This window comes from Podarcis pityusensis (genome assembly GCF_964106645.2).
Source record: "Podarcis pityusensis genome assembly, chromosome: Z".
Lineage (NCBI taxonomy): Eukaryota > Metazoa > Chordata > Lepidosauria > Squamata > Lacertidae > Podarcis > Podarcis pityusensis.
Genome location: NC_138044.1, coordinates 14,840,675 through 14,865,888, shown reverse-complemented (window position 1 = coordinate 14,865,888; position 25,214 = coordinate 14,840,675). Strand labels below are relative to the sequence as shown.

Sequence of the window (25,214 nt, the reverse complement as noted above, 5' to 3'; positions counted from 1 at the left end):
ACCCATACCCAAAAGAACTGCTGGCCAGCTGCCTTTTGCCCCGACTGCCCAACACACAACTTACATCTCTGGGTTGGTGTTTATTGGATCCATACTTGACTATTAATAGATGATACCTACTAGACAGTTACATAAAAGTTGGGATTCGTTTGAGACGTTGCTTCACAGAGTTCCAAGGCAGGCACAGCTTCATTCAAAATGGAAGCAACTAAAGCTACAGAAGCCACAGAGCTTCTAGAAGGACCCCTGGACAGGGGAATCATCTTGCTAGGCAGGCCACTTGAGATGCCTTGAGGGCTTTTGATAAAAGGGGAGGAGAGAGAGAGCAGGTTTGCACCAAGAGTAGGGTGGTGGTAACCTTTTTCACCAAGGGCCACATACTATGGTGGGCCGGGCCACAGTTGAAAGTGGGCAGAACAACTAATGTAAATCATTCCTCTGCACAGGCTAGTTCTACACAAATCTATCCTTCATCCAGACAAGCAAGCAGCATTGTCAAGAGTTTTTAACCTGTCTTTGAAAACTCTTGACAATGCTTGACAACAATACCCCCCCCCAAGGTGCAAAGCAGGGCCAGAAAGAATGTATAACCTGGAAAACATTCAAAGGGCCATATACAGAGGCCTGGAGGGTCACATTTAAGATTCTATACCCCAGGCATACTACACACACTAAACAGAGTTAAGTCTAGTCCAGTATTCTCCAAAAGTTGGCAGATGCCTCTGGGAAACTCAGAAGCAAGGAATACTGGGAAGAAGAAAGGTTCCATTAAGCTGCCATTAACTATTAACTAGAGTAATCAGATCTTGGTCTAATGAATCCCACCAAAAGTCACACACTGTGAGGAAGCATTGTTACACCTCCATGCTCAAAACCACATGCCCTGTGGAATGCGAAAATCCTTACTTTAGGAGACGGGGAACTGGGGAGTCCCATCAACATCTGAAGAGCCACTGGTTCCAGCTAGTCTGGTCAAGGATGATGAAGATTTATTATTTGTACCCTGCCCATCTGACTGGGTTGCCCCAGCTACTCTAGGCAGCTTCCAGCATATATAAAAACATAGTAAAACATTAAGCCTTAAAAAGCACATCTCCTTGACATCTGATGGCAGGGCATTCAACAGGGTTGGCACCACTACTGAGAAGGCCTTCTTCCTGATTCCCTGTAGCTTCACTTCTCACATTGTGGGAATCTCCAGAATGATGTGAGTTGTCACTCAATCTCTGGGAGGGTTACACTTTTCTTAACCCTGCCTTGCTATGGTTAGAAAATCAATCCAGCTGTTCAGTAAAGTGCCCACTCTCTCAAACAAAAGGAGTTGGCTATTCTTATAATCACCAATCCAGTTTTGTTTCTGCACACTCCTTTTAACATTAGTTAGCCAGTACAGGTCCTCCAACAGGATCCTTTTATGATTTTACTTGCAAAAACCATTCAGTCTAATATAGTACAAAAGAATTCTTTTTATTTTTGTTCACAGTAAAACACAAAGAACTACTGTGACATATTACAACATCCTAGCAAGGACAGCAAATTTTCATCCATTTGGGTTTTTTTCTCTCTTTAATTTACTCCTTTATCTTGAATTGCACCATTTCTTACTTACAATTTCATATTTACGGCATTTTACATTTTATAAATGTAAAATATTTACTTATACAAAGAGCAAGGCAGGAATCAATGTTAACTCTAAATAGAGAAATCGCTCTCTGACAAACCGTTAACTAAAAGCAGCCAGGCTTTTTTTTGTTTGTTAAGGGAACAAAATAATTTCCAGCTTTACCACCGGGATCTTCCTGCATCCCCTTGCCTTTTCATGTGCTGCATTCATGATTCAAGAGATTTACTGAATGCTCCATAATTTCTGTGGTCCATGGTGCAGTGGGGAGAGAACATACTGGGAGATTCTGGCAGGTGATCATGTGCCCTTTTAGTGAAAGGTCTTGCTGTCTCTTTAAAAGAGAGAAGGCTCTCTCAACTGAAGAGGTACTTTTGCTGTTGAAAATAAAGCCCACTTTGCAAATGAACCACAAGGGGACAGTTTGCAACGGGGGAGGACACAATATAGCCAATCCCACTGCTTTTAAATCATAGAAATGTGAATAGGCCAACGGGGGGGGGGGGGACCAGGGTGGCATCTGGGCAGACAATGAGAAACAGGACTACCACTCCTTAGGAAGGAGTGGAAGAGAAAAAAATCAGCTCACTCTTTTCTCATAAGACACAGCAGCAAACACAAAGAAAAATTTGTCTCAGCTTAGGTGAGGCATTTGCTTTGCTGAGGAAGTTCAGCATCCACTGTACTAACCAGAAATCTCCACAGGACAGGTTTCCAACAGAAAAGCCTCAGCTTTCTTTTCCACTCAGGGTGGAAAAATAAACACCCACACAACTGGAGGTCAGCTCAGTACCATCTCATCCAGCAACAAAAGCAAATTTGTGGGGAGGGGAGATGAGAGGAAGAGGGTATGGTTTTCAATGCTGGAGGGGGACTCTATCTCATTTCACGGTTAGAGTCCAGTCTATGCACAAAATGCAAAAAGTTGGTGGGGGGGGGAATGGGGAGGGGGAAGGCTGAAGATGGGGAAAAGACTGAGTTGCCATCATATTATAACACTTTGAGAAAAACAAATCCAGGGGTTTCTCAATAAGAGTAACCCTGAGTTGCTTGCAGGAGGGGAGACAACAGATGCTTAGTTCTCCAGATGAGCACACCCCAAGTATTCCTTCGGGGAGGCTCTGCTCCATATTGCACACAAGTTCATTTAAACCAACCTCTCAGCAGGGAGGTAGGGCAAGAAAAAAGTGGATGGTTGACAAAAAGTTTGGAGAAATCCTAGCTGCTGCTGCATCAAAGTGTGTACTACACAGTGGCTTCAAGAGGGACAGAAGTGTTTCAGGGAAGGCCTTGACTGATCACCTACACTTCTAGACCCAGAAACTCCGCCATCCCATAAACCCACTTGGGGCAAACAAGTCCAACAAAAGAATTGCCGCCTGTGTAAGCTGGTAGGGTGCTGGACTGACAAAACCCAAAAGCTTTTAGTTAAATTGGGCAGCCACACCTCCCTGTTCTATGCCAAAAATATGAAAATGTTAATACTGATTTTGATTTTCCTTTCCTCATTTCTAGCTATGGCCATGAGATTCATTGTAATCCATGATATGAAGCTGTCCAACATTGGCGTCCTGGGTTCTGGGGGAGGGAGGCAGTTCCTCGGGGCTAGGGGAGGGTGCCTGGGCTGCCTCCGTGACCTCCAGGCTGGGATCTTTGCAGGTCTTCAAAGTTTCACAAACGTTGCCAACGGCCACCCCATCCTCATTGCAGTGACCCTTGCTCTTGTTGTGGAACAGCTCTTGGGCCTTCATCCCTAGGAAACTCTCAGAGCTTGGGAAGGAGCCCACTGTGGGGGGGACACTGCCAGAGGAGGGCTCCAGCAATGCAGACGACTCCCTGCGGTTGTTGAGCTGCCCAGTGCGCTGGCTGGGCTTCTCAGGGGTGGACACCTCGCTGCTGCTGCCCCGGGTGCTGGGAGGTTCAGTCTCACTGCTACATTCCAGCGGTTCCTCACTGTGTCCCATAGTAGGGTCGGCACTGCTTTCATTTGCTCCAGGCAGCCTGTTGTGGGGGCCGGGGGGAGAGGAGAGAGACAAGTCAGCCCAAGTGACCAAAGGTTTGCCTTCAGAAGCAGCAGCACATGGCTGGAAACTGCCCCACCTACCCAAAGATTTCACTCCCCCTACATAAGAACAGCCTGCTGGATCAGACCACTGGCCCCCATCTAGTCCAGCATCCTGTTCTCAGTTAGTGAAACTTAGCCAGTGTGGTATAGTGGTTAGAGTGTCAGACTAGGAGCTGGGAAAACAACATTCTAATACCACCCCCCTCAGCCATGAAGCTCACTGGGAGACCTTGGGGCAGTCTCTCAGCCTAACTTACCTCACAGAGGTGTTGTGATGGGAGAACTATATAAGCCACATTGAGCTCCTTGCAGGAAAGGGGTGCGGTGGGGTTATAAATGCAATGAAGAATAGACCATGTGTCAAACCCATTAATTTCAATGGGTCTACTCTGAATATGACAAATGTTGGCTGCAACCCCTAAGCTCTGAAAGCCTCAGACATAAATTGTTTATTATGAGCAGCCAGCAAGACTCACAGCTGCACTTGGCCCCTTTACCTTTCATTGGATTCAGCTTGTTCCACCTTGTTTTCTTCACGGTTGTTCAACAGCCGTTCATTCTGCACTTGGCCATGCAGACTCAGTATCTCTACCTCAAACAGCTGCGTAATATTTTTCTGCATTTTGTACCAGCCCTCAGCTGCTTGGAGTTGGAAACTGAAAAAAGGAAAGAAACCTGTGTCTGGATTTTATGTCATTACATTTCCCCTCTGTGTACAAAAGCATTTCTCTTTCAAGGGGGAAAAAGAGGTATTCCCCTCCAGGCTATGGTCACATTCATCCCATACATTTACAGTACTATAATACTACTTTAAAGAGCCACAGCTTTCCCCACAGAATCCTGGGAGCTGGAGTTTGTGCAGGATGCTGTGAGTTGTTAGGAGACCTTTGCTTGCCTCAAAGACCTAACATTCCTGGAGGTTGACAGGAGTGAAATTGGGATTTGGGGGAGGCCTCTGTACTCCCTTGCTTGGTAAAATGAGCTGAAGGGCGGGGGGGGGGGTTTACCTGGCTTGGATTTTAACATCTTCCAAGTATTTCTTCTGCTCCAACAAGAGGTGGTCCCTCTTTGCTAGCTGATATTCCAGTTCGCCTACTCGCTTCTGAGACGCCTCCAGCTCCTGGCTCTGCTGCTGAATGCAATAATGTGCTTTCTCCAGTTCTTTCTGAAAGGCCATCTGCAGGCATTCCACTTCCTGGAAGATGGAGGGGGTTAAATAAAGCTAAATGATTGTAGACAGGAGAAGAGAAGACTGAGAGGGAACAAGAGAGGCCAGGCAGAATTATGACAGAACTAATTAAGGAATTGCTGCTTTTGACCTTGGATCTGGGTTTAGCGAAACCACTAACTCGTCGTAGGCGCTGGCAAAGGATGCCTGGGGTTCAATTCAACCCTATCATTCTTCCTAGAGGTGTGAAATTCTCAGGTGCTGAAATATTGGCAAGTATTTTTTTAATCTCCCCAGCCACAGATAATTTGATGAAAATTGAAATGCCTGCCATCATTTTCTTATTGGAAATAAATATTACTACTGTACTTCTTTAAGTACATGCTTTTTTCAAAGTATGCAGGGTTCAAAGTAGTGCAGCAGTGGCTAACCTATGGTCCTCCCAGCTGCAGGCCTGTCTGTAGCTGCCATCATCCCTGATCGGTGGGGCTAAGAGGGGTCCAACAACATCTGAAGCACCCAATTTATTGATCTGATGCATGCTCATTTGCAAAACTAGGCTTTATTTCAAAGACCCAGTTTGGCACCAACACCCCACACGTGCATTTGTGTGTACACACACACACAGGCTTAAAATGTCAATGGCACCCCTCTGGAGGCTTCACCTGGGGTAGAAAACCTGGCTAGTGCCCCCCCCCCCCCGCCATTGGTAGCTATGGCACTGGTTAACTCCCCTGTTTTTGTTTTAGCACCCCTGACCATAAGGCCACACTGGCTGGGATTCATGAATGCTGGAGTCCAGCAACATCTGCAGGGCCAGCCTGTTGTGTTTGCCCAATGTGAGCCACAGAGCAACACTGCTGGCACACATCTCTCCTGAGGCATACCTTAGTTGTGCCAGCCTGCTTGTGCTGAAGCTGTTTCAAACACAACTCTTTCATCTCCCCAAAGACTAGGAGTTGCCTGTTCAACATCTCCATCTGCTGTTGGGCCGACTCACTGTTAGAAAGCTTAAGAGAGAAAGTTTTAGTTAGAGACTACACAATTATTATCTTTTTAAAAAAGTACTGCTTATACCATAAGATGGGGAACCTGCTGCCCTTCATGTTTATTTTGTATTAAATTTATATAACACCCTTCATTCAAAGATCACAGGGCTGTTCACAACACAAAATGCATACTAAAATAAAAACAAACCAATAGACCCCCCCTCCCACACGTTACTGGACTCCAACTCCCACCAGCCCCAACCACACACACAAACAAACAAACAAACAAACAAACACAGAGCAGGGTCCACAATACTGGGATGCAGCTGGAAGAAGTCTTATTGAAACCAAGGACACATACCTATGCACACAAAATAGGGGAAGTGAGAACCCCACAGGAAAATTTAGCTCTTACCTTCTGAGAAACCTGGCTCAGCAACAATTCCGTGTGACACATCTTGCTGCTGGCCGTGTTCAACTCCAGCCGCAGGCCTGCGATGATTTTGTGGCAGTCTTCCAGTCTGATCTTGTAAAAACAAAACCAAACAATATTAGTGAAGCTGGTTAGTGGCACCATATCCTTGGGAGACACCTCCCTCTGCCCTTGCCGGCCCCCAACCTCCAACTCAGAGAGTCACTTCTTATACCTTCAGTTCCTGGCTGTGATTGTAATACTCTTCCCGTTCCTGCTGCAACTGGCGGATCTGGCTGTGGAGCCGAGCCATGAGCATGTTGTGTTCCTCCTGGAACTTGTAGAACTTGGCCTGCTCCATCTTCAGGCTGAGCTTCAGGACTTGGATGTCCTTCTCCTGGAGCCTCAGTTGGTCTTTCTGCCAGGAAGCAGAGACCAGTCAAAAGGGCCCACTTCAAATAAGGGCAAGTTTTGTCAAACGCAAAGTGTAAATCTGTTTATACCATGCCTGCTGCATGTCAGTAGGTCTGTATTTTATTTCATAGAATCTATACATTGTTTAAAAGCCTCAAAGCAGTTTGTAAAAAAGAAGATGAAACAACAAAATCAAAGAATAGAATTAATAATTTAAGACTTTTCAAAAGTTAAAATAACTCAAAACTCGAAACAGATTAAAATTTACACCAATTTTCTAAATATCTGGGTAGAGGTTAAATGTTTTAAGCACAGTCTCCAGCCATGCAGAAACACTCAAGGAAGCCACAAAGCAGAGTTGGTGAAAGGCACGGCCTGGAAATACAGTGGTACCTCAGGTTAAGTACTTAATTCATTCCAGAGATCTGTACTTAACCTGAAACTGTTCTTAACCTGAAGCACCACTTTAGCTAATGAGGGCTCCCACTGCCACCATGCAATTTCTGTTCTCATCCTGAAGCAAAGTTCTTAACCCGAGGTACTATTTCTGGGTTAGCGGAGTCTGTAACCTGAAGTGTATGTAACCTGAAACGTATGTAACCTGAAGTGTATGTAACCTGAAGCGTATGTAACCCGAGGTACCACTGTATGGGGCAATGTGTGAGAATTATGGGGGCCACATAAGAAAGTCTTGGAATCCTGCACTTCACTCCCAGACCCAAAGTTGCCTTCCATCCCCCTTCCCCAGTAGTAACACAGCAGGTGGAAAACTGCCTGCAGTGAAGGGGCTCCCTATAGAAACCTTGACTCACCATGGCAGCATTGTGTTCCTCCAGAGCCGTCACCTTTATCACTTTGCGCAGGAGCCGCCGGTTTCGCAGCGCGTGCTGCTGCCTCTTGAAGCGCTCATACAACAGTTCGTTGTGCAGCAAGAGGAGCTGGATTCTGAGAACACTGAAATCATCTGGTGGAGGAGCACCTGAGGGGAAGGCAGAAAGAAGACGATGGAACGCAAAGATGCTGGCACCATTCATTCAGCAGGCCTAAGACACCTTGCAAACAGGACACACAACTAAGGCTGCATACACACAATATACGTAAGGCACATGGGCTTCCCCTGAAGAATCCTGGGAACTGCAGTTTACCCCAGGGCAGAGCTACAATTCCCAGCACCCTTAAACTAAAGTTCCTCCTCCTAAAGGATTAGGTCTGCAGCTCAGGAATAAGAACGTAAGAAAAGCCTGTTGGATCAGGCCAACGGCCCATCTGGGCCAGTATTCTGTACTCACAGTAGCCAGCTAGACACCTGTATGAAACCTGCAAGCAGAATTTGAGTGCAATAGCACTCTCTCCTCCTGTGGTTTCCAGGAGCCAGTGTGGTGTGGTGGTTAAGAGCAGTGGACTCGTAATCTGGTGAACCGGGTTCGCTTCCCTGCTCCTTCACATGCAGCTGCTGGGTGACCTTGGGCCAGTCACACTTCTTTGAAGTCTCTCAGCCTCACTTACCTCACAGAGTGTTTGTTGTGGGGGAGGAAGGGAAAGGAGAATGTTAGCCGCTTTGAGACTCCTTAAGGGGAATGAAAGGCAGGGTATCAAGTCCAAACTCCTCCTCTTATTCAGAAACATTGATGCTTCTAACTGTGGGGGCAGAGCATAGCCATAAAAGCTAACTGCCATCAATAGTCTTATCCTTGATGAATTGGTCTAATTCTCTTTTAAAGTCCTTTACGTTGATGACCATCACTGCCTCTTGTGGAAGTGAGTTCCATATGTGCTGTGTGAAGGAAAACTATTTGTTTTGCATCTGCTGACATTCAGCTTCAATGGATGTCCACAAGTTATAGAAAAACTACTCTCTATCCACTTTCTCTATGCTATGTATAACTTCTATCATGTTGCCTCTTACTCGCCTTTTCTCTAAGCTAAACTGTCCCAAATGCTGCCACGTTTCTTCATAGGGGAGATGACTGTCCAATCCAGCCTTAGAGATGGATGTCCAAGCATTGCCCATAACATAAAACACCTTCAACCAGGTTGGTGTGTGCTCTGCAGCCCTGTTTTGGAAAAGTGTGATCTGGCCAGTTTTCCCATGTTCTGGTTAACATCTAGATTAAATGCCACTGCACTCAGGTTCACGAAGTCTATGAACAAACTGCAATGGATTACCAGATGCCAGTGAATAGAGAATACACCATTTACACTCTTGGAAGCTATCGAGCACCATCAAATGCAAGATGCCAGTGCAGTGAGGAAAGATGCACAGCAGCTTGATACAAAAGCTGAGCAAAGTTTTGCTCCAACACATGGATTAAAATACATGCCTCAAAAAAACAACAACCTCTTACCTCCAAAGTGAGTCCAGTCAGCTGATTTGCTTAACAAAGGTAATCTGAGGAACAAATAAGAATGGTGGGTTTTCTGGATTGCAGTAAAAAATGTTTGTTTTTTTTTAAAGCAACAACAAACCCCAGGTGGTTTCAAGCATCACCCTACTGCTCTCACTGTCCTAAGGTACAGGACTACGTGAGTGACCAATTACACCAATGTAGTGGTAAATTTGGGACGCAGGTGGCGCCGTGGTCTAAACCACTGAGCCCAGGGGCTTGCCGATTAGAAGGTTGGCAGTTCAAATCCCCGCAATGGGGTGAGCTCCCGTTTCTCTGTTCCAGCTCCTGCCAACCCAGCAGTTCAAAAGGACGTCAAGTGCAAGTAGATTATTAATAGGTACCGCTCTGGCGGGAAGGTAAACGGCGTTTCCGTGCGCTGCTCTGGTGTCGGTATTCCATTGCGCCAGAAGCGGCTTAGTCATGCTGGCCACATGACCCGGAAAAACTGTCTGCGGAGCGGACCAACGCCGGCTCCCTTGGCCTGTAAAGCGAGATGAGCGCCACAACCCCAGAGTCGGTCACAACTGGACTTAAATGTCAGCGGTCCCTTTACCTTTCGTGGGAAATGTAGCAATTAGCAAGCCATAATTTTTTTTAAAAAAAAGGCCAAAAAAACAGAGCAAGTTCTTAAAGTGTAGCATGCAGGCTATATGAACTGTTTTGCCAAGCTCTACATAATGTGATTAAGATTTTGAATTGTTTGGCAAGGGGGGGGGGGAGCTGTGCTGAAGGAGACCAGAGGACGAGAGGAAGGTCACACAGCTATTTCCAAGCTTTCCACAGCCCCATCCCATTTTTCCAAGAGCCACATGCCAATGGTGGGGCCAGAGGCAAAACTGGGTAGGGCAACAAATGAACCTCAGTGGTGGCTCCCCATTTATGGAAAAGTCACACCCTGGGAAGTATGCCTAGCACCATAGCACTATTTTATTTTAGGTGACAAGGCAAAAACATTCTTATTCAAATAGGCCTTGGGATCTTAGCTTTTTGCTCATATTTTAGTGAAGTTCATTTGGATATTTTTTTTATATGTTACTTGCATATTTCAGGGTTTTGTTTGTTTGTTCTTTTGTAAGTTGCTTAGCATTTCTTTTTTCCTGAAAAAAGGTAACTAGAGGATAGAGATTGTTTTATGTAGAAACTAGCCTGCTGTAGAAAAGTAGTGTGAGTGTGTGTGTGTGTGTTAGTGTTATACAGTAGGCTAGTTTCTACATAATACTCTACCCTCTGTTCAGACAATCAAGAGGAACCATCTACATTCTGGTCATGCAAAAACACTCAAGGAGGGCAGTGGCCCAGGGAGCATTCGGGGGTGGGGAGAGAACCAGAGTGCCCTGGAGAGTTGCATTTGGCCCCAAGGCCTCAGCATTACAGGGAACAGACGAGTAACTTGAAATGGTGGTTCAGTCCTGTTCTTGTCACCACACTAGCTCCAGCCTTAAGAATACAAGCTCTGCCGTCACTTACTGGTCAAGCCGTTTGCTGTGGGCATCTGCTCCATGCTGTATGAGCTGATCCAGCATTTCCAAGGGGGATGGGGAGGAAGAGTTCACTTTGTCGTGACCTGCGTTGACATTCCTGAGAAGCTCTTCCGTCTTCTTGCTTACAAAATGGTAGGCAGTCTTTGGCAAAGCCACTTCGAAGAGGTGCTCGTAATCAGGGGGCTGCTCATCCCCAAACCCCATCCACTTGCGTGCAGGAATCTTGCAAGGGCTAGGGGCAACAATGTTTGACTCCAGAGACACCTGGCTTTGCTGGTGACCAGAAGGATGATTCTCGGAGTATCGGCCGGGTAGGTCAATAGGCGTGAAGGTTTGCTTAGGCATATCCAGTGACCTTTTGAGCCCAGATTGGGCCACACCTGGTGTCGATGCTGCAAGGGGTGACAACGCCAGGGGCTTGGAGTCCAGGTTATGCCCCTGTGAACTTGAGGCAGCCAGCTGGGATTTCTTCGAGCTGGGGAGACCCTCATTCAGGCGGTAGAAAGGGGAGTCAAAACCTCCCCGAGGCACCACAGGTTCCGCGTCTGCTGTGGTGATCTCTGAGATCTCTCTTGATATGGCATCTAAGGACAGAGAAAAGCAAAGTGTGGATGGATCAGACATGCTGCCCTATATTTGCTCATCAGTGGCAGGAAATCCACCCGCCTTAGCTGCTGTTGCAAAAGGTGGAGCACTGAAAATAATTTAACCTTCTGGTGTTATCACTCCTTGAGGAATAACTTTGTTATTAGGGTCTGAGACCTGCCAGGGCAGATTCTATGCCAAGACAATACATACTCCAAATAAAGAAAACACTTGGGATTCTGTAACTATGTACGTTATTCCAGTATTTCTTTTTTTAAAAAAAGTTTTTTCAGGACAAAATGCCACATTTGGTATTTTGCAGAATTTATTTTGGGTTTGCTAGGCATGAGGCAGTGAAGCTCTAGCCCCTTGGCAGTCCTGTTCAGACAGCCCAATAGCTTTCTGAGATTTCAGCAGGCATTGCCCTACATACTTTCAACAGTCTCTTTGCAGCCATGACAGATAGAAACTTGACAGCAGAAGCTGCTTTAAACCAAGTCTGCCCACTGGCTCATCTAGTTCAGTATTGTCCAAACTGAGCAGCAGCAGCAGCAGGCTTTCCAGGGTTTCAGACAGCGAACCTTTCCGAAGCCCTACCTGGAGACGTTGGTGGATTGAAGCAGGGACCTTCTGCATGCAAAGCAGATGCTCTACTACGTGTTTTCAAAAGAGAGATTTCTTCAAGCAGCTGAAGCTGGTGCCTAACATTAAGTTCTGCATTCCCCAGGGAAACCATGACACGTGCACACACATACTGCCCTGCCCATGCCTAAACTGCTAGTCTATAAAAAGACTGTTTTCATTCGGCTCCTACCCAAAGCTGGACAGAGGCATACAATTCCATCTGGAGCCACACAAGGTGAGATCCCAACAAGCAGACTCATGAGCACAGAGTCTACCCTCTTGGCCATGATGTTCTTGAACTTCCCGACGCCCCCTACCCCATTACCTTCCTCTCGGTCCTTCTCACCGCTGTCTTGAGAAGAGGCCTCCAGGTCACCCAAGATGCCAGGAAGGTCACTTAAAGTTACCAAACTTTTACTGTTGTGAGAATCTTTTATGGGAGGGGGGAGAGGGGGAGAGGGGGAGAGAGAGAGAGAGAGAGAGAGAGAGAGAGAGAGAGAAAACAAAATATTTTAACTTGTTTGCTATGGCAAACATTGTTGCAATGCAAGTTCAAACCACACCAAAAGGCCTCTTCTCCAAACTATCACAAAATATGGCTGTACCCACACACACTCTGGAAGAACTTCCACACTTAGACTGCCATCTAATGAACTAGCAGAGACATGATGTGCAAATGACACTCCCAATTTGTAAGAGATGATAGAGGATAAAGATTTAGGACAGGGGTCAGCAACCTTTTTCAGCCATGGGCCAGTCCACTGTCCCTCAGACCATGTGGTGGGCCGGACTATATATTTGGGGGGGGGAGGGGATGAACGAATTCCTATGCCCCACAAATAACCCAGAGATGCATTTTAAATAAAAGCACACATTCTATTCATGTAAAAACACCAGGCAGGCCCCACAAATAACCCAGAGATGCATTTTAAATAAAAGGAAACATTCTACTCATGTAAAATCACGCTGATTCCCGGACAGTCCGGGGGCTGGATTGAGAAGGCGATTGGGCCGCATCTGGCCCCCGGGCCTTAGGTTGGTGACCTCTGATTTAGGAGGCAGGAATTCAGGTGAAGCTTACCAACAGCTTGAGAACTTTGGGTGATGTTTGGCTGTCGGGACAACGAAGACCTTGCGGGATTGGTTCTGCCCTCCTAGAAGAGAGCAAGAATTCCAAGCAACAGACACATCTCCATCACAATGCTTCACATGTTCCCCAAAACCAAACAGAAAAGGAACACCCCCAACACACACACCCCAATTAAAACCAGGACCACCAAGAGTGTGCGCAAGGGAAAATATAATACATGTTTTCTGGAGGAGCTTCCCTCATATACCCAAGTCACTGCTCCGGGTGTGCCTCCTCCAAAGGCAGGTAATTCAGCCCCTGCATAGGAATGAACTGACAAAATGACTGCCCCCCACAAGCCAAGACTGATGGGAAAGAAGGAGACTCAGCAGCAAGTATGGTGTAGAGTGCCCAACTAAGACCCGGGAGACCAGTGTTCGAATCCCTACTCAGCCATGAAGCCCACTGGGTGATCACAGGCCCATCACCGCCTCTGAGTATAACCACCTCACAGTGTTGTTGTGGGGAAGAACCATGTACATTACCATGAGCTTCTTGAAGAAAAGATGGGCTGTTAATACAGGCGTCCACCCACTTATGGGTTTACATTCTGGGCCCTGGTGCGCACAAGCAAAATTGTGTAAAGTGGGGTTCACCCTCTAAAAAGCCTCGAAATACCTACTTTCCCCTGCTTTCCCCTCTCTTTCCTGCTCTTTCTCCAATCCAGACCAAAATATCTAGAGCTGAAGCTCTAAGGCTGGCTGGAGGCTGGAGGCTGTGTGGGAAAGCGGTAGTGACTGCTGCTGTCTACCCCGTGTGTCAGCTGTTAGGTGGGGAGGCTGATCAGCCTAAACAAAGCACCACTGGGCCTCCAGTCTCTTCCTCCACCCTCACTGTATCTCCTTTTTTGGCTCCAGGGAGGGACTCTCCAGCTCTCTCCCATTTCCTGGTATGATTCTATTTATTAATTTCCTGGTGCCATGCATATGCAAGGGCACACGTTAGTAGAACATGTGGGGAGGCGGGGAATGCCTGTAAGTCTTGCAAAGATACAGCAAGTAGCCTCCTACCTAAAGTAGAGTTCTTTGGACAGGGCTATGCAGACTTCAGACTGGTCAGAGCTAGTAGTGTCCCCCCCCCCTTTTTTAACAACTAGATTTCTAAGTTCTATGAAACAAAACCAGGTGCAAGGAACATACGGTTTAAAATTAAACAAGAGGATGCCTCTTGAGTAGTGGAATTAGTTTTCAGAACCAGCAATGTACGCAAAGTCCTTTCATCCAAAAGTCCACTCCATGGTTAGTCCTTAAAGCTTTATTCATTTCAGCACCATAATGTAGGGTGGGGAAAGTCATGTTATGGTTGCTTCTGATGAACTGGGAATCAGAATCACCTTGAAAGTCTCATAAAAAGACAGCCATAATCAATTACTTTTTAAATCTGCTCATAGGCCATGTTCAAAAGTGGAATCCCCATTTTGCCAAGCGTTATCAATTTTGACGGTACCTTTTTGGGAGGTGCAGTGGAAACTGAAACATGAGCAACTTCTTCTGAACTGCATGAGGGAGGTGGGGAGATGGCAGTTTCTGGGCGGGCACCTTTCTCGGCTGTTTAAAAGAAATACAGGAAAAAAAATATTCCCTTACAAATGTTAATGCATGACCCTTTTTTTAAAGCAAGGGTTGGGGAGAGCACTTTTCAGCTTCCCAAGGACTATGCTCCCTCATGGGCAAACATTCCAGGTGTCGTGTCCCAGTGGTGGGCAGGGCCAGAGGCCAAAAGTAGGTAGAGCAAAGTTAACTCTTTACCTTTGTACCACAGGTTATGTACCAGCCATACAGAATTTAAGAGGTTTCTATACACCCACATATATCTCTCTTCCCACCAAACACACTCACCTCTATCCGTCCTCCAGTTAGGCAACCAAGGGTATATTCTGGCCAACCAAAAGTACTCAAAGAGGGCACAAAGCAAGGCTGCTGGGGCACACCTAGGAAAAGGCCCAAGGGCCAAACAGAGAGGCCAAAAGGGCTGCTTTGGGCCCCCATGTATGAGAGTTTAGAGTTTAGAGGCTTCAGGGGCTTGTGCAATAATGTCACAGGCCAATGGTTTGGCACTTAACTAGTTTTTGTTGCTGACAAACCTGCCAGGGTGCTGAAAAGAAAACCCCAATATGGCTGGCCCTACCTGGTATGTTAAAGGTCCTGTTGAGAGTCTGGGCTGTGGTATAAGGTGTCTCCAAAACAATTCCAGGGGAGTGGGGGGGAGTGGTCATGCCACAAGCAACGGCAGGGCTCCAGAAGGTCACCTGGAAAAAGAGTGGCAGGGTTTTTCCCAGTGTACCCAATAGAAAGGAGGGAAAATCAGACCTCCTGCATCCACTTTCAGTGCCATCACCACTTTAAACTTCCATCTCTGTTCCAGTCTTCACCAACCTGGTGTACCCTCCAGATGCTTTGGGCTCCCAACTCCCATTGACAAGGCTGGGGGGCTGATGGGAGCATGTCATCAACTAGGCCAGCAAGGCAAGAGCATTTTAATCCGACACTGGCTGCCTGTGTGGTTTTGGGCCCAATTTAAGGCATTGGTATCAATTTTTTGTTAGTCAGTCAGTCTTGGTATCAAATTAAATAAAGCCCTGCATTGCTATAGACTCAAGTCTCTGCAGAAGCACCTTCTACAAGGCCAACCAACTCAATCATTAACTTTGACTGGTGTGTGTGTCTGCTCATTGACGCTGCTAGGATTTGTGATTCAAGGTTGCATAACAGGGCCTTCTCCATGGTGGCAACCAAGCTTTGGAACTCCCAATACAGGAAGCTGCCATACACTGAAGTCAGACCATGCAGTCTAGCTCAGTACTATGAAGACTGACTGACAGTGACACTCTCAGGGGAATCAGACACGTCTTTCTCAGCCCTATCTGGAGATGCCGGGGATTGAACCTGGGACCTTCTGCATGGCAAAGCCAGTGTTCCAACACTGAGCTGGGGCCCTTCCTCATAGCTCCCTTCTAGAGCAGTGTTTGTCCTCCTCACTTTTTACACTGAGACACAATTTGAGGATGCTCTTGTTTTCCCAGGGCTTTACAGATTTGAGATTTTAATTGGCTTAATGCTCTACCACTGCAAGTGATCAGTATTTATGGCTTATGCATTCTTTCATTTGATGTATTTTGTTCTGTTATCTTTCATTATACATTTTCCTGAGATCTTTCTGGAGAACAATTCATAACTGTAACCAGTAAAAGAAAAATGTAACAGTCACAACACAAGCAGGGTTACCTGCTCAGTTGCCAGAAACGAGGACTGATACTTCGAGATCTGAGGTAGCTGCCCTGGCATTCGCGACAGCCGAGAAGTTGGTGTTCCTGTATTTGTTATTAAAGAAGATGGAGAAATAAAGGGTAAAAGGGAATTATTTCTCCCAAAATTAATAAAGCTGTATAAAAATTATTTCCTATCCAGCAGGATTCCCCCTCCCAAAATTTGTAGAGTGTGTTTTTATGTGTGTGTGTGTCTAAATACACACACACACATATATACACACAAAAACTTGGAATGCTATAAAAATGAGGCATTAGGAACATAGGAAGATGCTGCATCATCATCATTATCTATTTATACCCTGCTCATCTGGCTGGGTTTCCCCAGCCACTCTGGGTGGCTTCCAACAAAATATTAAAATACAATATTTTATTAAACATTAAAAGCTTCCCTAAACAGGGCTGCCTTCAGATGTCTTCTAAAAGTCTGGTAGTTGTTGTTCTCTTTGACATCAGGTGGGAGGGCGTTCCGCAGGACGGGTGCCACTACCGAGAAGGCCCTCTGCCTGGTTCCCTGTAACTTGGCTTCTCGCAGTGAGGGAACCGCCAGAAGGCCCTCGGCGCTGGACCTCAGTGTCCGGGCAGAACAATGGGGGTGGAGACACTCCTTCAGGTATACTGGACCAAGGCCATTTAGGGCTTTAAAGGTCAGCACCAACACTTTGAATTGTGCTCGGAAACGTACTGGGAGCCAGTGTAGGTCTTTCAAGACTGGTGTTATATGGTCTCGGCAGCCGCTCCCAGTCACCAGTCTAGCTGCTGCATTCTGGATTAGTTGTAGTTTCCGGGTCACCTCCAAAGGAAGCCCCACATAGAGCGCATTGCAGTAGTCCAAGCAAGAGATAACTAGAGCATGCACCACTCTGGCCATACAGTCTGCGGGCAGGTAGGGTCTCAGCCTGCGTACCAGATGGAGCTGGTAAACAGCTGCCCTGGACACAGAATTGACCTGCGCCTCCATGGACAGTTGTGAGTTGAGAATAACTCCCAGGCTGCGCACCTGGTCCTTCAGGGGCAGAGTTACTCCATCCAGGACCAGGGAGTCCTCCACACCTGCCCACCTCCTGTCGCCCAAAAACAGTACTTCTGTCTTGTCAGGATTCAACTTCAATCTGTTAGCCGCCATCCATCCTCCAACCGCCTCCAGACACTCAGAAAGGACCTTCACTGCCTTCATTGGTTCTGATTTAAAAGAGAGGTAGAGCTGGGTATCATCCGCATACTGATGAAAACCCAGCCCAAACCCTCTGATGATCTCTCCCATCGGCTGCATGTAGATGTTGAAAAGCATGGGTGAGAGGACAGAACCCCGGGGCACCCCACAAGTGAGAGCCCAGGGGTCTGAACACTCATCCCCCACCACCACTTTCTGAACACAGCCCAGGAGGAAGGAGCAGAACCACTGTATAACAGTGCCCCCAGCTCCCAGCCCTCTAGATGGTCCAGAAGGATGTTATGGTCAATGATGTCAAAAACCGCTGCGAGATCCAGCAGAACTAGGAAACAGCTCTCACCTTTGTCCCTAGCCCACCAGAGATCATCGACCAGTGCGACCAAGGCAGTTTCAGTCCCATGAGGCCTGAATCCCGACTGGAAGGGATCCAAATGGTCCGCTTCTTCCAGGCGTGCCTGGAGTTGTTCAGCAACCACTCGCTCAATCACCTTGCCCAAGAATGGCAGATTTGAGACTGGGCGATAGTTGGCCATATTGGCCGCTTCTAAAGATGTTTTTTTAAGAAGGCTCCCTCACAGAGAGAAGAATTCACCACCCCGCAAAGCCCATCGCCCAGCCCTTCCCGGCTAGCTTTTATAAGCCAGGATGGGCAAGGATCAAGGAGACAGGTGGTTGGTTTCATGCATCCAAGCAGCCTGTCCACATCCTCGGAGGCAACAGATTGGAACTGATCCCACGCAACTTGACTAGACAGGATTCTAGTACTCTCCCACCCCGGCCCTGCTCCCACGGTGGAGTCTACTTCTTCCCAAATCTGAGTGACTTTATCTGCAAAAACACCGTGCAAAATCATTGCAGGAGATCATGTGGCCCGTACTGGGCCCCGATGTAGCAGGTGGTTTTGCTAAATTGCGAACCACCTGAAAGCGTCTCCTGCTGCTGTTTTCTGCAGATGCAATAGAGGCAGTGAAGAAAGTCTTCTTCGCCGTCGCTATTGCCACTTGGTAGGCTCGACATTGAGCTCTAACCCATGTCCGGTCAGCTTCAGAATGAGTTATCCACCACCGGCGCTCTAGCCGTCTCAGCGATTGTTTCATTGCCCTCAGATCCGTGGAAAACCACAGAGCTGTCCAGGCTCCATGCAATCAGAGAGGGCGCTTCGGAGCCAAACAGTCAATAGCCCTGGTTATCTCCACATTCCAGCGGGCCACCAGGAAATCAGCTGAAAGGCCATCAACATGGGATAAAACATCCCCTGAACTGCATACACAGTTCATTGTTTTATCTAGCTCAGTATTGTCTACACAGACTACCAGGAGCACTCAAAGTCTTCGAAAAATGGACATTGCCAGCCCTACCTGGAGATGTCAGGGATTGAACCTGGGACCTTCTGCATGCAAAGCAGATGTTCTATTAACGAGCAACAGCCCTTTCCAGGAATATAGGAAACTGTGTTATACCAAGTCAGATTCTTGGTCAATCTCATTTAGTACTATATACTCTGATTGGCAGAAGCCTTTTTCATTGGATGGAGAACATGGGGGTGGGCTTTCTTGAACCAGCTGGAAATGGAAATTTACAGCACAGCATGAAGTTCTGAAAGGGGCTCAGCAAAAGAGAGCTGACCCCTGCTTTAAAGCAGTATAAGCAACTCAAGTGGGGCACAGGGAAGACAGTGGCAGGTCAGAACATGAGACACATAGATACAGATTCCAGAGCAGTCTTGAGCAAGCTATGGTTGCCCACTGCAACCATTACTCTGGCTTGCAATAAACCATGGTTTGCAAAAACCAGGATTCAACCACAGGCATGGTGTCTGCTTCCATCCCTCCACTTGCTGCCTCATACATGAGTTCACTTACCATGTACACCAACACTAGCCATGTTCCAGTTTAGATAAGGTTAGCAAAACCAGTTTATGACAGGGTCTGGTTAGCATCAGGGCATGTGTCACAGGAAACCATGGTTAAGGCAAAAAAAAAAAAAAGCCCCAGAGAATGGCATTCTGAGGAGAGAACTAGTAAACTTGGTTTGCTAGAATGAGCAATACATCTGCTCCTAGCAGGTGCTTCAAGGATGGCGCCTGCTGTTTATAGACATTCTGAAGAGCTGGGGGACCTTACCAAAGTTTCTCTGCAAAGCAACAGAAGAACTGGAAACAAAATCAGAGGAGTGATGTTGAACGTAAGAGCTCATCTGCTGGGAAGGTGAATAGTAGTCATCTTCACAGGAAGCTTCAGCTGGGTCCAGGGAGATACGGGCACATTCTATCAAAACATCATGGGTTTCTAGCCTCTTCCACCTGTTTCAGGTCCAAGCACCACCAGTCAATTTCCACCCCGTCACAGAATTTATGATACAATCTCTATTTACAGGAAATATTTATCAAAACTATTAAAAAGATTTTTGAAAGCCAACCCTAGGGTGGCATGGGTGTCACTATGGTCTAACCTAGGGATGGTTTTAGAAAGGGTTCATTGCAGAATGCCATGAACGTAGTATTTTTATTTCAGAAGGGATGAGCTAAATGTTCAATCACAGCCTCTCTTTCAAAAGGGATGGGAATGTACATACCTCCGAGGGTCCAGTTCGTGATCCTTGGATCCAGTCACTAGCTCCGGGTGGATGCGCACATGTGCCATCATTGGCTGGAAGAAACAGAGAGAGAAAATGGGTATTTTATCTTGGTATATCATAAAAAGAGCTCTGTTGGATCAGACCACCAAAGGCCCATCTAGACTAGCATACTGTTCTCATACTGGTCAGCCAGATGCCCATGATGGGAAGCATACAAGCATGACCCAAGCCCAACACATCTCTCCCCACTGGTGATTCCCAGCAGCTGGTATTCAGAAGCATATTTCCTTCTTACTGTGGAGGCCGAAGATATCCACCAGGGTCAGTAGCCAGTTACAGTCTGATTGTCTCTGAATATGCCTAAAACGCTTGTCAAGCCATCTAAGCTAGCCATCACTGCCTACTGTGGAAGCAAATCCTGTTGCTGTGTGTTGTGTTGAATACTTTCTTTTTTCTATCACCAGAGGTCTAGACGACCATTTGACTGTTAAAACACAATTCTGTTATTTCCGGGTAGCCGGAAACAAACGTGATGAACATAGGACTGGGGGCGCACGCAGGGGGCGCTGTGGCTTGCCAATCTTGGGCTTGCTGATCTTAAGGTTGGCAGTTCGAGTCCGCGCAATGGGGTGAACTCCCAGTGTTCTGTCTCAGCTCCTGCCAACGCAGTAGTTTGAAAGCGTACCAGTGCAAGTCCATAAATAGGTACGCTGCAGCGGGAAGGTAAATGCCATTTCCATGCGCTTTGGCTTCCGTCGTGGTGTCCTGTTGCATCAGAAGCAGCTTAGTCATACTGGGCATGAGTCAGAAAGCTGTCTGCAGACAAGCGCCAGCTCCCTCGGCTTGAAAGTGGAGATGAGCACTGCACCCCACAGGCAAATTCAACTGGACTTAGCCGCCCTGGGGTCCCTTTGTCTTTAAGAACATTAATCAATCTAGCCCAGCGCTGTCCACCATGGCTGGCAGCAGATCTCTAGGGTTTCAGGCAGGGATTCTCTCCCACCTCCATCTGGAGATGTCAATGGGGATTGAACCCAAGACCTTCTGTATGCAAATATATGGCCGTTCCCTATACACACCTGATTGCAGGTATTAATTTTCAGTTGCAATTGACTGATGGACTTCCGATTTCTCTTTAGAAGTCCACTTCCTCAGATGCAGGTTCAACTAGTTATTCATTTCGGTACAGTGAATGGCCAATAAAAAAATTAAAAAATACCAGCAATCATGCAATTCCGAAAAAGAAGCTTGGGCCAGGTCTTTCTGACTTACAGGTACACACAAACAAGACGTGCTTTAAAGAAAAAGATTTACCTTGACTATCTCTTCAAAGGTCTCCAAGTTTTCTTTCATACTGTAGTGGGAGCGCAGAAAGGAGACAAAATTGCAAGGGTACATTCCGTAAAGGCGGTGAAAGAGAGCATACACACTGGCATGGAGGTGCACCAGGTAGATCTCAGCCGTGTGTCCTAGGGAGGGAAAGACGTAAAACAGGTTAAAATAACTCCTATTAGTGAGGTCTCTGGACATGTGCCCTCCCCCTAAAAATACTGCTGTGCTGTAGATATTATCATAGTAAGTGCCACAATTCCATAGGTGCACAAAAGGTAGCGGGGAGAGTAATTTTGAACAGAACTGGCTGTGAGTTCAGCACCTTAGGAAAATATGGCTTCATTTTTAGAAAACTGTGTGCAAGTCTGATTTAAACTCCATGGCTCACTCTGGGACAATCTGTTAAAATGGAGATTAGATGACAATCTTTACAACAATTTAAAATGCAAACATTAAAAATAACCTGCAATCACAAAAATGTGGTGTGTCCTGAAAATTTACATCTCGGGTGTCAGAGGTCAGAATGCAAGTGTGTCTTCAATGTAGCCAATTTAAAACCCAGACGATGAAAGATCAAAATGAAGCCCCAGTAATCTGGCTGCTGCATTTTGCACTGATAGAAGTTTCCAGTCAATTTCAAGGGCTGCTTCTTGTAAAGCACAATGTCAGGCTGAGACACAATGACTGTGACACAATGTTACCCAATGAGCTTTCAAGACAAGAGTCAGGATTTAAACTCTGGTCTCCCAGGTCCAACACTCTGAAAACACAATGCCATAATTTCAGGGGGTTGTGTATCCATGGCCAGAATTGTAGTCTAAATTTAGGACCTTCAGCAAGGCTGGGAGAATTAGTGAACTGCCTTATTCTGAGCCAGGCTTTTGGTTTATTTAGCTCAGTATGGGCTACAACAAGAGCTATTGGGTTTTGGTTACTTTGATGTGGGTGGACTAAAACTCCCGCCATCCTTGACCATCATGCTAAGCTGGCTGTGAATTCTGAGAGTTGTAGTTCACTCACATCTGGGGACCCAAGGTTCAACAACACTGATCTATGCTGACTGGCAGGGGCTCTTCTGCATGCAAAGCAGATGCCCTACCACTGAGCTACAGACGTTCCCAAGGATAAGCTTGTTCACAACAGACCTTTTCTAGCATCTCACCTGGATTCTTCAAGTTCCAGGAAGCAAGGCGACCAAAGATGCCAAAGTAGTCATGCAGGTACTGCTTCCCAGACTGGGGGATCATTGGCAGCATCGTTATTAACACTAACACACCTGTGATGAGGACCACTACATCCGCGTCACTCTGCAAAGGATGAGTGTGGGGGGGGGGGGAGAGACAGTTATCCAGAGGTTTAAGATTTCCTGACAGATGCATCACAAGTATTAGGAAGGTCCTCTGCTCCATTGCCTTCGTTTCTGTGGGTTCAGTTAGGATATCAATAGCTCTTTCAACTCTCCTTAGCAGAGACTGCATTTGTACAATCCTTACAACGTGGTAAATGGTTTCCCGAAATGCAGTACTTCCCCACCACTAGTGTCACATGCTTTTATGCTCCTACAGATGAAGGAAACCCAACATTTTACATATAAAGCAGCATGTCAGGTAGAAGGGTTTAGGTCCCTCTGCACAACACCTAGTTTTCTACTTGTAGGAGACTTTGAATTATTCCACCATATTTAAAGCAATCTTTATTTCTCACAAACTCTCTTTTTAAAAAAGGGTTATTTAATTTCCCTACTCTGCTTTTCACATAAACAGGGTTCAATAAAAGTAACAGAATATGAGTTAAGTGCCAAATTTAAAATGTGAAACAATGTTTGAGAGGCTTGGCCAAAGCTACACTGGGTGTGGGGGGGAGCCAACAGCGAAGACCCTATTTGGGACAATGGGACAATAGTTGTAAAAACACACTGAGTTGGATCAAATATTAGTCCTACTCAGAGCAGACCCATTAAAAACAGTAACAGGTTACTAGCTTGGGTCTGTTAATTTAAACTTTTCTACCCTGAGTAGGACACAGCCCAATGAAAACAAAAAAACCCCAAACCCAGCTGTGAAGAAAGAGGTGTTATTTATTTTCACCATGTTTTGAGATTCTCTCTCTTATAATGGAGACTTTACCACTCTGATTTTATTGATCCATTTCAGAATTAAAGCCTACATCCCTTGAAAAGAGAAAATTCTGATATGAATGAGGGGAACTGATCCAACTTGCATGAACAGGAACAGGCTTTGACTCATTATCTGTCCTTGCACTATGGCAGGAGCATGATTGAAGAGAAATCAGTAAGTGATAAAGGTGTTGTGTGAATGTGCCCTACCTGATGAATAGTTCTAGGTTGGACGCCATTCACAAAGGTTTGCATTGCAGCCACAGTGTGCAGTGACCACTGTCCAAAAGGGTTTTGTTTCTGTATCTCAGGCTGGCACCCTCCAAATGTTGTTTGACTACAACTCCCATCAGCCCCAGCTAGCACAGCCAATAGTCAGGGATGATGCAAGTTTTAGCACTGAACATCTGGAGGAAACCAAGTTGTGAGAGGTCACTGTATGTCATCACATTCCACAGAAACATATAATAAACAAGAATTGCAACTACACAGCATCCGTACCTTAAGACACTTAAGCAACGTAACCAGGACAGACGCCTGAGAAAGCTTATGTTTCCAAGATGGCTGACATCTTATTACATGCCCAAGGAGTGAGAGAGCGGAGAGACGGGTACTTGACCTGTTCATACATTCATTGATTTTGTCCAGAAGGTGCTAAGAGAAATAAAAAAGAGAGAACTTGTGATAAAAGCAAATGGAGAATTTACCTGGAGGGAAGCCGAAATATATAACTGAACCTGCTCTCACTCTCTTTCATAGGCCTCTCAAAGCACTCCTAAATAACAACATCGGCCTTGGTTCACCTGTTAGATCACCTTACCCCATGAATATGCTCACTTGACCACTTCCATCTGCTAAACTGGCTACCACATAACATTCTGAAAGCAGAATATGTGTTTTTACCTATTTTTAGCTTATCACTGATTTCAATTATTATTTGAATGTTTTTACTGTTAATTTTCTTTATTCTTTTTTAAGCTGCCTTTTTACCATCATATTGTATATAAACTGAATGAAATAAATATTTAATTGTCTACATCCCACCTTTCACTATAAAATAAACTCAAAGTGGCTTACAATATAAAAAATCTCTCCTGCCAAGAACCAATGCAATTAATGAATGCCAACAGGATTATAGTAAAAAGGAGGGCACTGAAAAGCATGAGGATATTAGCATGTTCAGAAGGAACCCCAAAGTTTGCAGAACAATCACTCAATCTTTGGGGGAGACATTAGGGAGGTTATAAAAGGGCAACAACTCCAAAACAGTCCAATATTGACTCAATGGCCGCTGAATGCTGAGAATATCGGTTTAGGGACATGGTTGGCTGGCATTCAGAAACATTCTGAAAATAATACAAACAAGTGCAAATGTAAAAGATACACACCCCACAGCAGTTTCATTTAACTAGTGGTTGTGGTTCAAGAACAGTACCACAATTAAAGACCCACAACTGGCTCAATTCACAAGGTTGCTTCATTCATACATGCTCAAGACTGGACCATGGAAGAAGCAGCTCAGAGGCACCTACAGTCACATGGGAAGTGATTGGCAGTGATGGACACTAGCTTCAATGGCTTTTTAAAACTGCTTTGATGTATCTCCCCCTCCCCCCCACACAATCAAGCAGTTTTATAAGTTTTATTAAATAAATAAAAAGTTTATCAGACAAAATCATGGAGGATAAAGCTATCAATGGCTACTAGCCATGGTAGCTATGTTCCACCTCTGCTGTCACAGGCTGCATCTCCTAAATACCAGTTGATGAGAATCACAAGTGAGAAAATAGCTGCTGCACACAGGTTCCGCTTGCAGGCTTTCCATAATGGGCATCTGATTGGCCACTGCAAGAACAGGATGCTGGACTAGATGGG

General features: G+C 46.0%; 1 protein-coding gene across 7 annotated transcripts in view; it reads right to left on the bottom strand.

Moving 5' to 3' along the window:
• Positions 1 to 1,446: 1,446 nt before the first annotated feature.
• Positions 1,447 to 25,214, bottom strand: part of TSC1 (TSC complex subunit 1) — a 31,702-nt gene continuing 7,934 nt past the window's right edge. For 5 of the 7 annotated variants that reach the window (XM_080990590.1, XM_080990591.1, XM_080990592.1 and 2 more), the window contains exons 4-22: positions 23,841 to 23,993; positions 22,386 to 22,530; positions 21,206 to 21,360; positions 19,889 to 19,962; positions 19,438 to 19,616; positions 16,100 to 16,185; positions 15,003 to 15,123; positions 14,322 to 14,422; positions 12,828 to 12,900; positions 12,072 to 12,176; positions 10,524 to 11,121; positions 9,015 to 9,058; positions 7,482 to 7,648; positions 6,491 to 6,673; positions 6,259 to 6,369; positions 5,742 to 5,864; positions 4,694 to 4,881; positions 4,185 to 4,342; positions 1,447 to 3,635 (exon numbers count right to left, since the gene is read on the bottom strand). In XM_080990590.1, the coding sequence (XP_080846716.1) occupies positions 3,133 to 3,635; positions 4,185 to 4,342; positions 4,694 to 4,881; positions 5,742 to 5,864; positions 6,259 to 6,369; positions 6,491 to 6,673; positions 7,482 to 7,648; positions 9,015 to 9,058; positions 10,524 to 11,121; positions 12,072 to 12,176; positions 12,828 to 12,900; positions 14,322 to 14,422; positions 15,003 to 15,123; positions 16,100 to 16,185; positions 19,438 to 19,616; positions 19,889 to 19,962; positions 21,206 to 21,360; positions 22,386 to 22,530; positions 23,841 to 23,993 (3,267 nt within the window). In that variant the 3' untranslated portion in view covers positions 1,447 to 3,132. Of the gene's footprint in view, positions 3,636 to 4,183; positions 4,343 to 4,693; positions 4,882 to 5,741; positions 5,865 to 6,258; positions 6,370 to 6,490; positions 6,674 to 7,481; positions 7,649 to 9,014; positions 9,059 to 10,523; positions 11,122 to 12,071; positions 12,177 to 12,827; positions 12,901 to 14,321; positions 14,423 to 15,002; positions 15,124 to 16,099; positions 16,186 to 19,437; positions 19,617 to 19,888; positions 19,963 to 21,205; positions 21,361 to 22,385; positions 22,531 to 23,840; positions 23,994 to 25,214 lie in introns of all 7 variants that reach the window. The other 2 variants (XM_080990595.1, XM_080990596.1) reach the window with 2 other exon arrangements.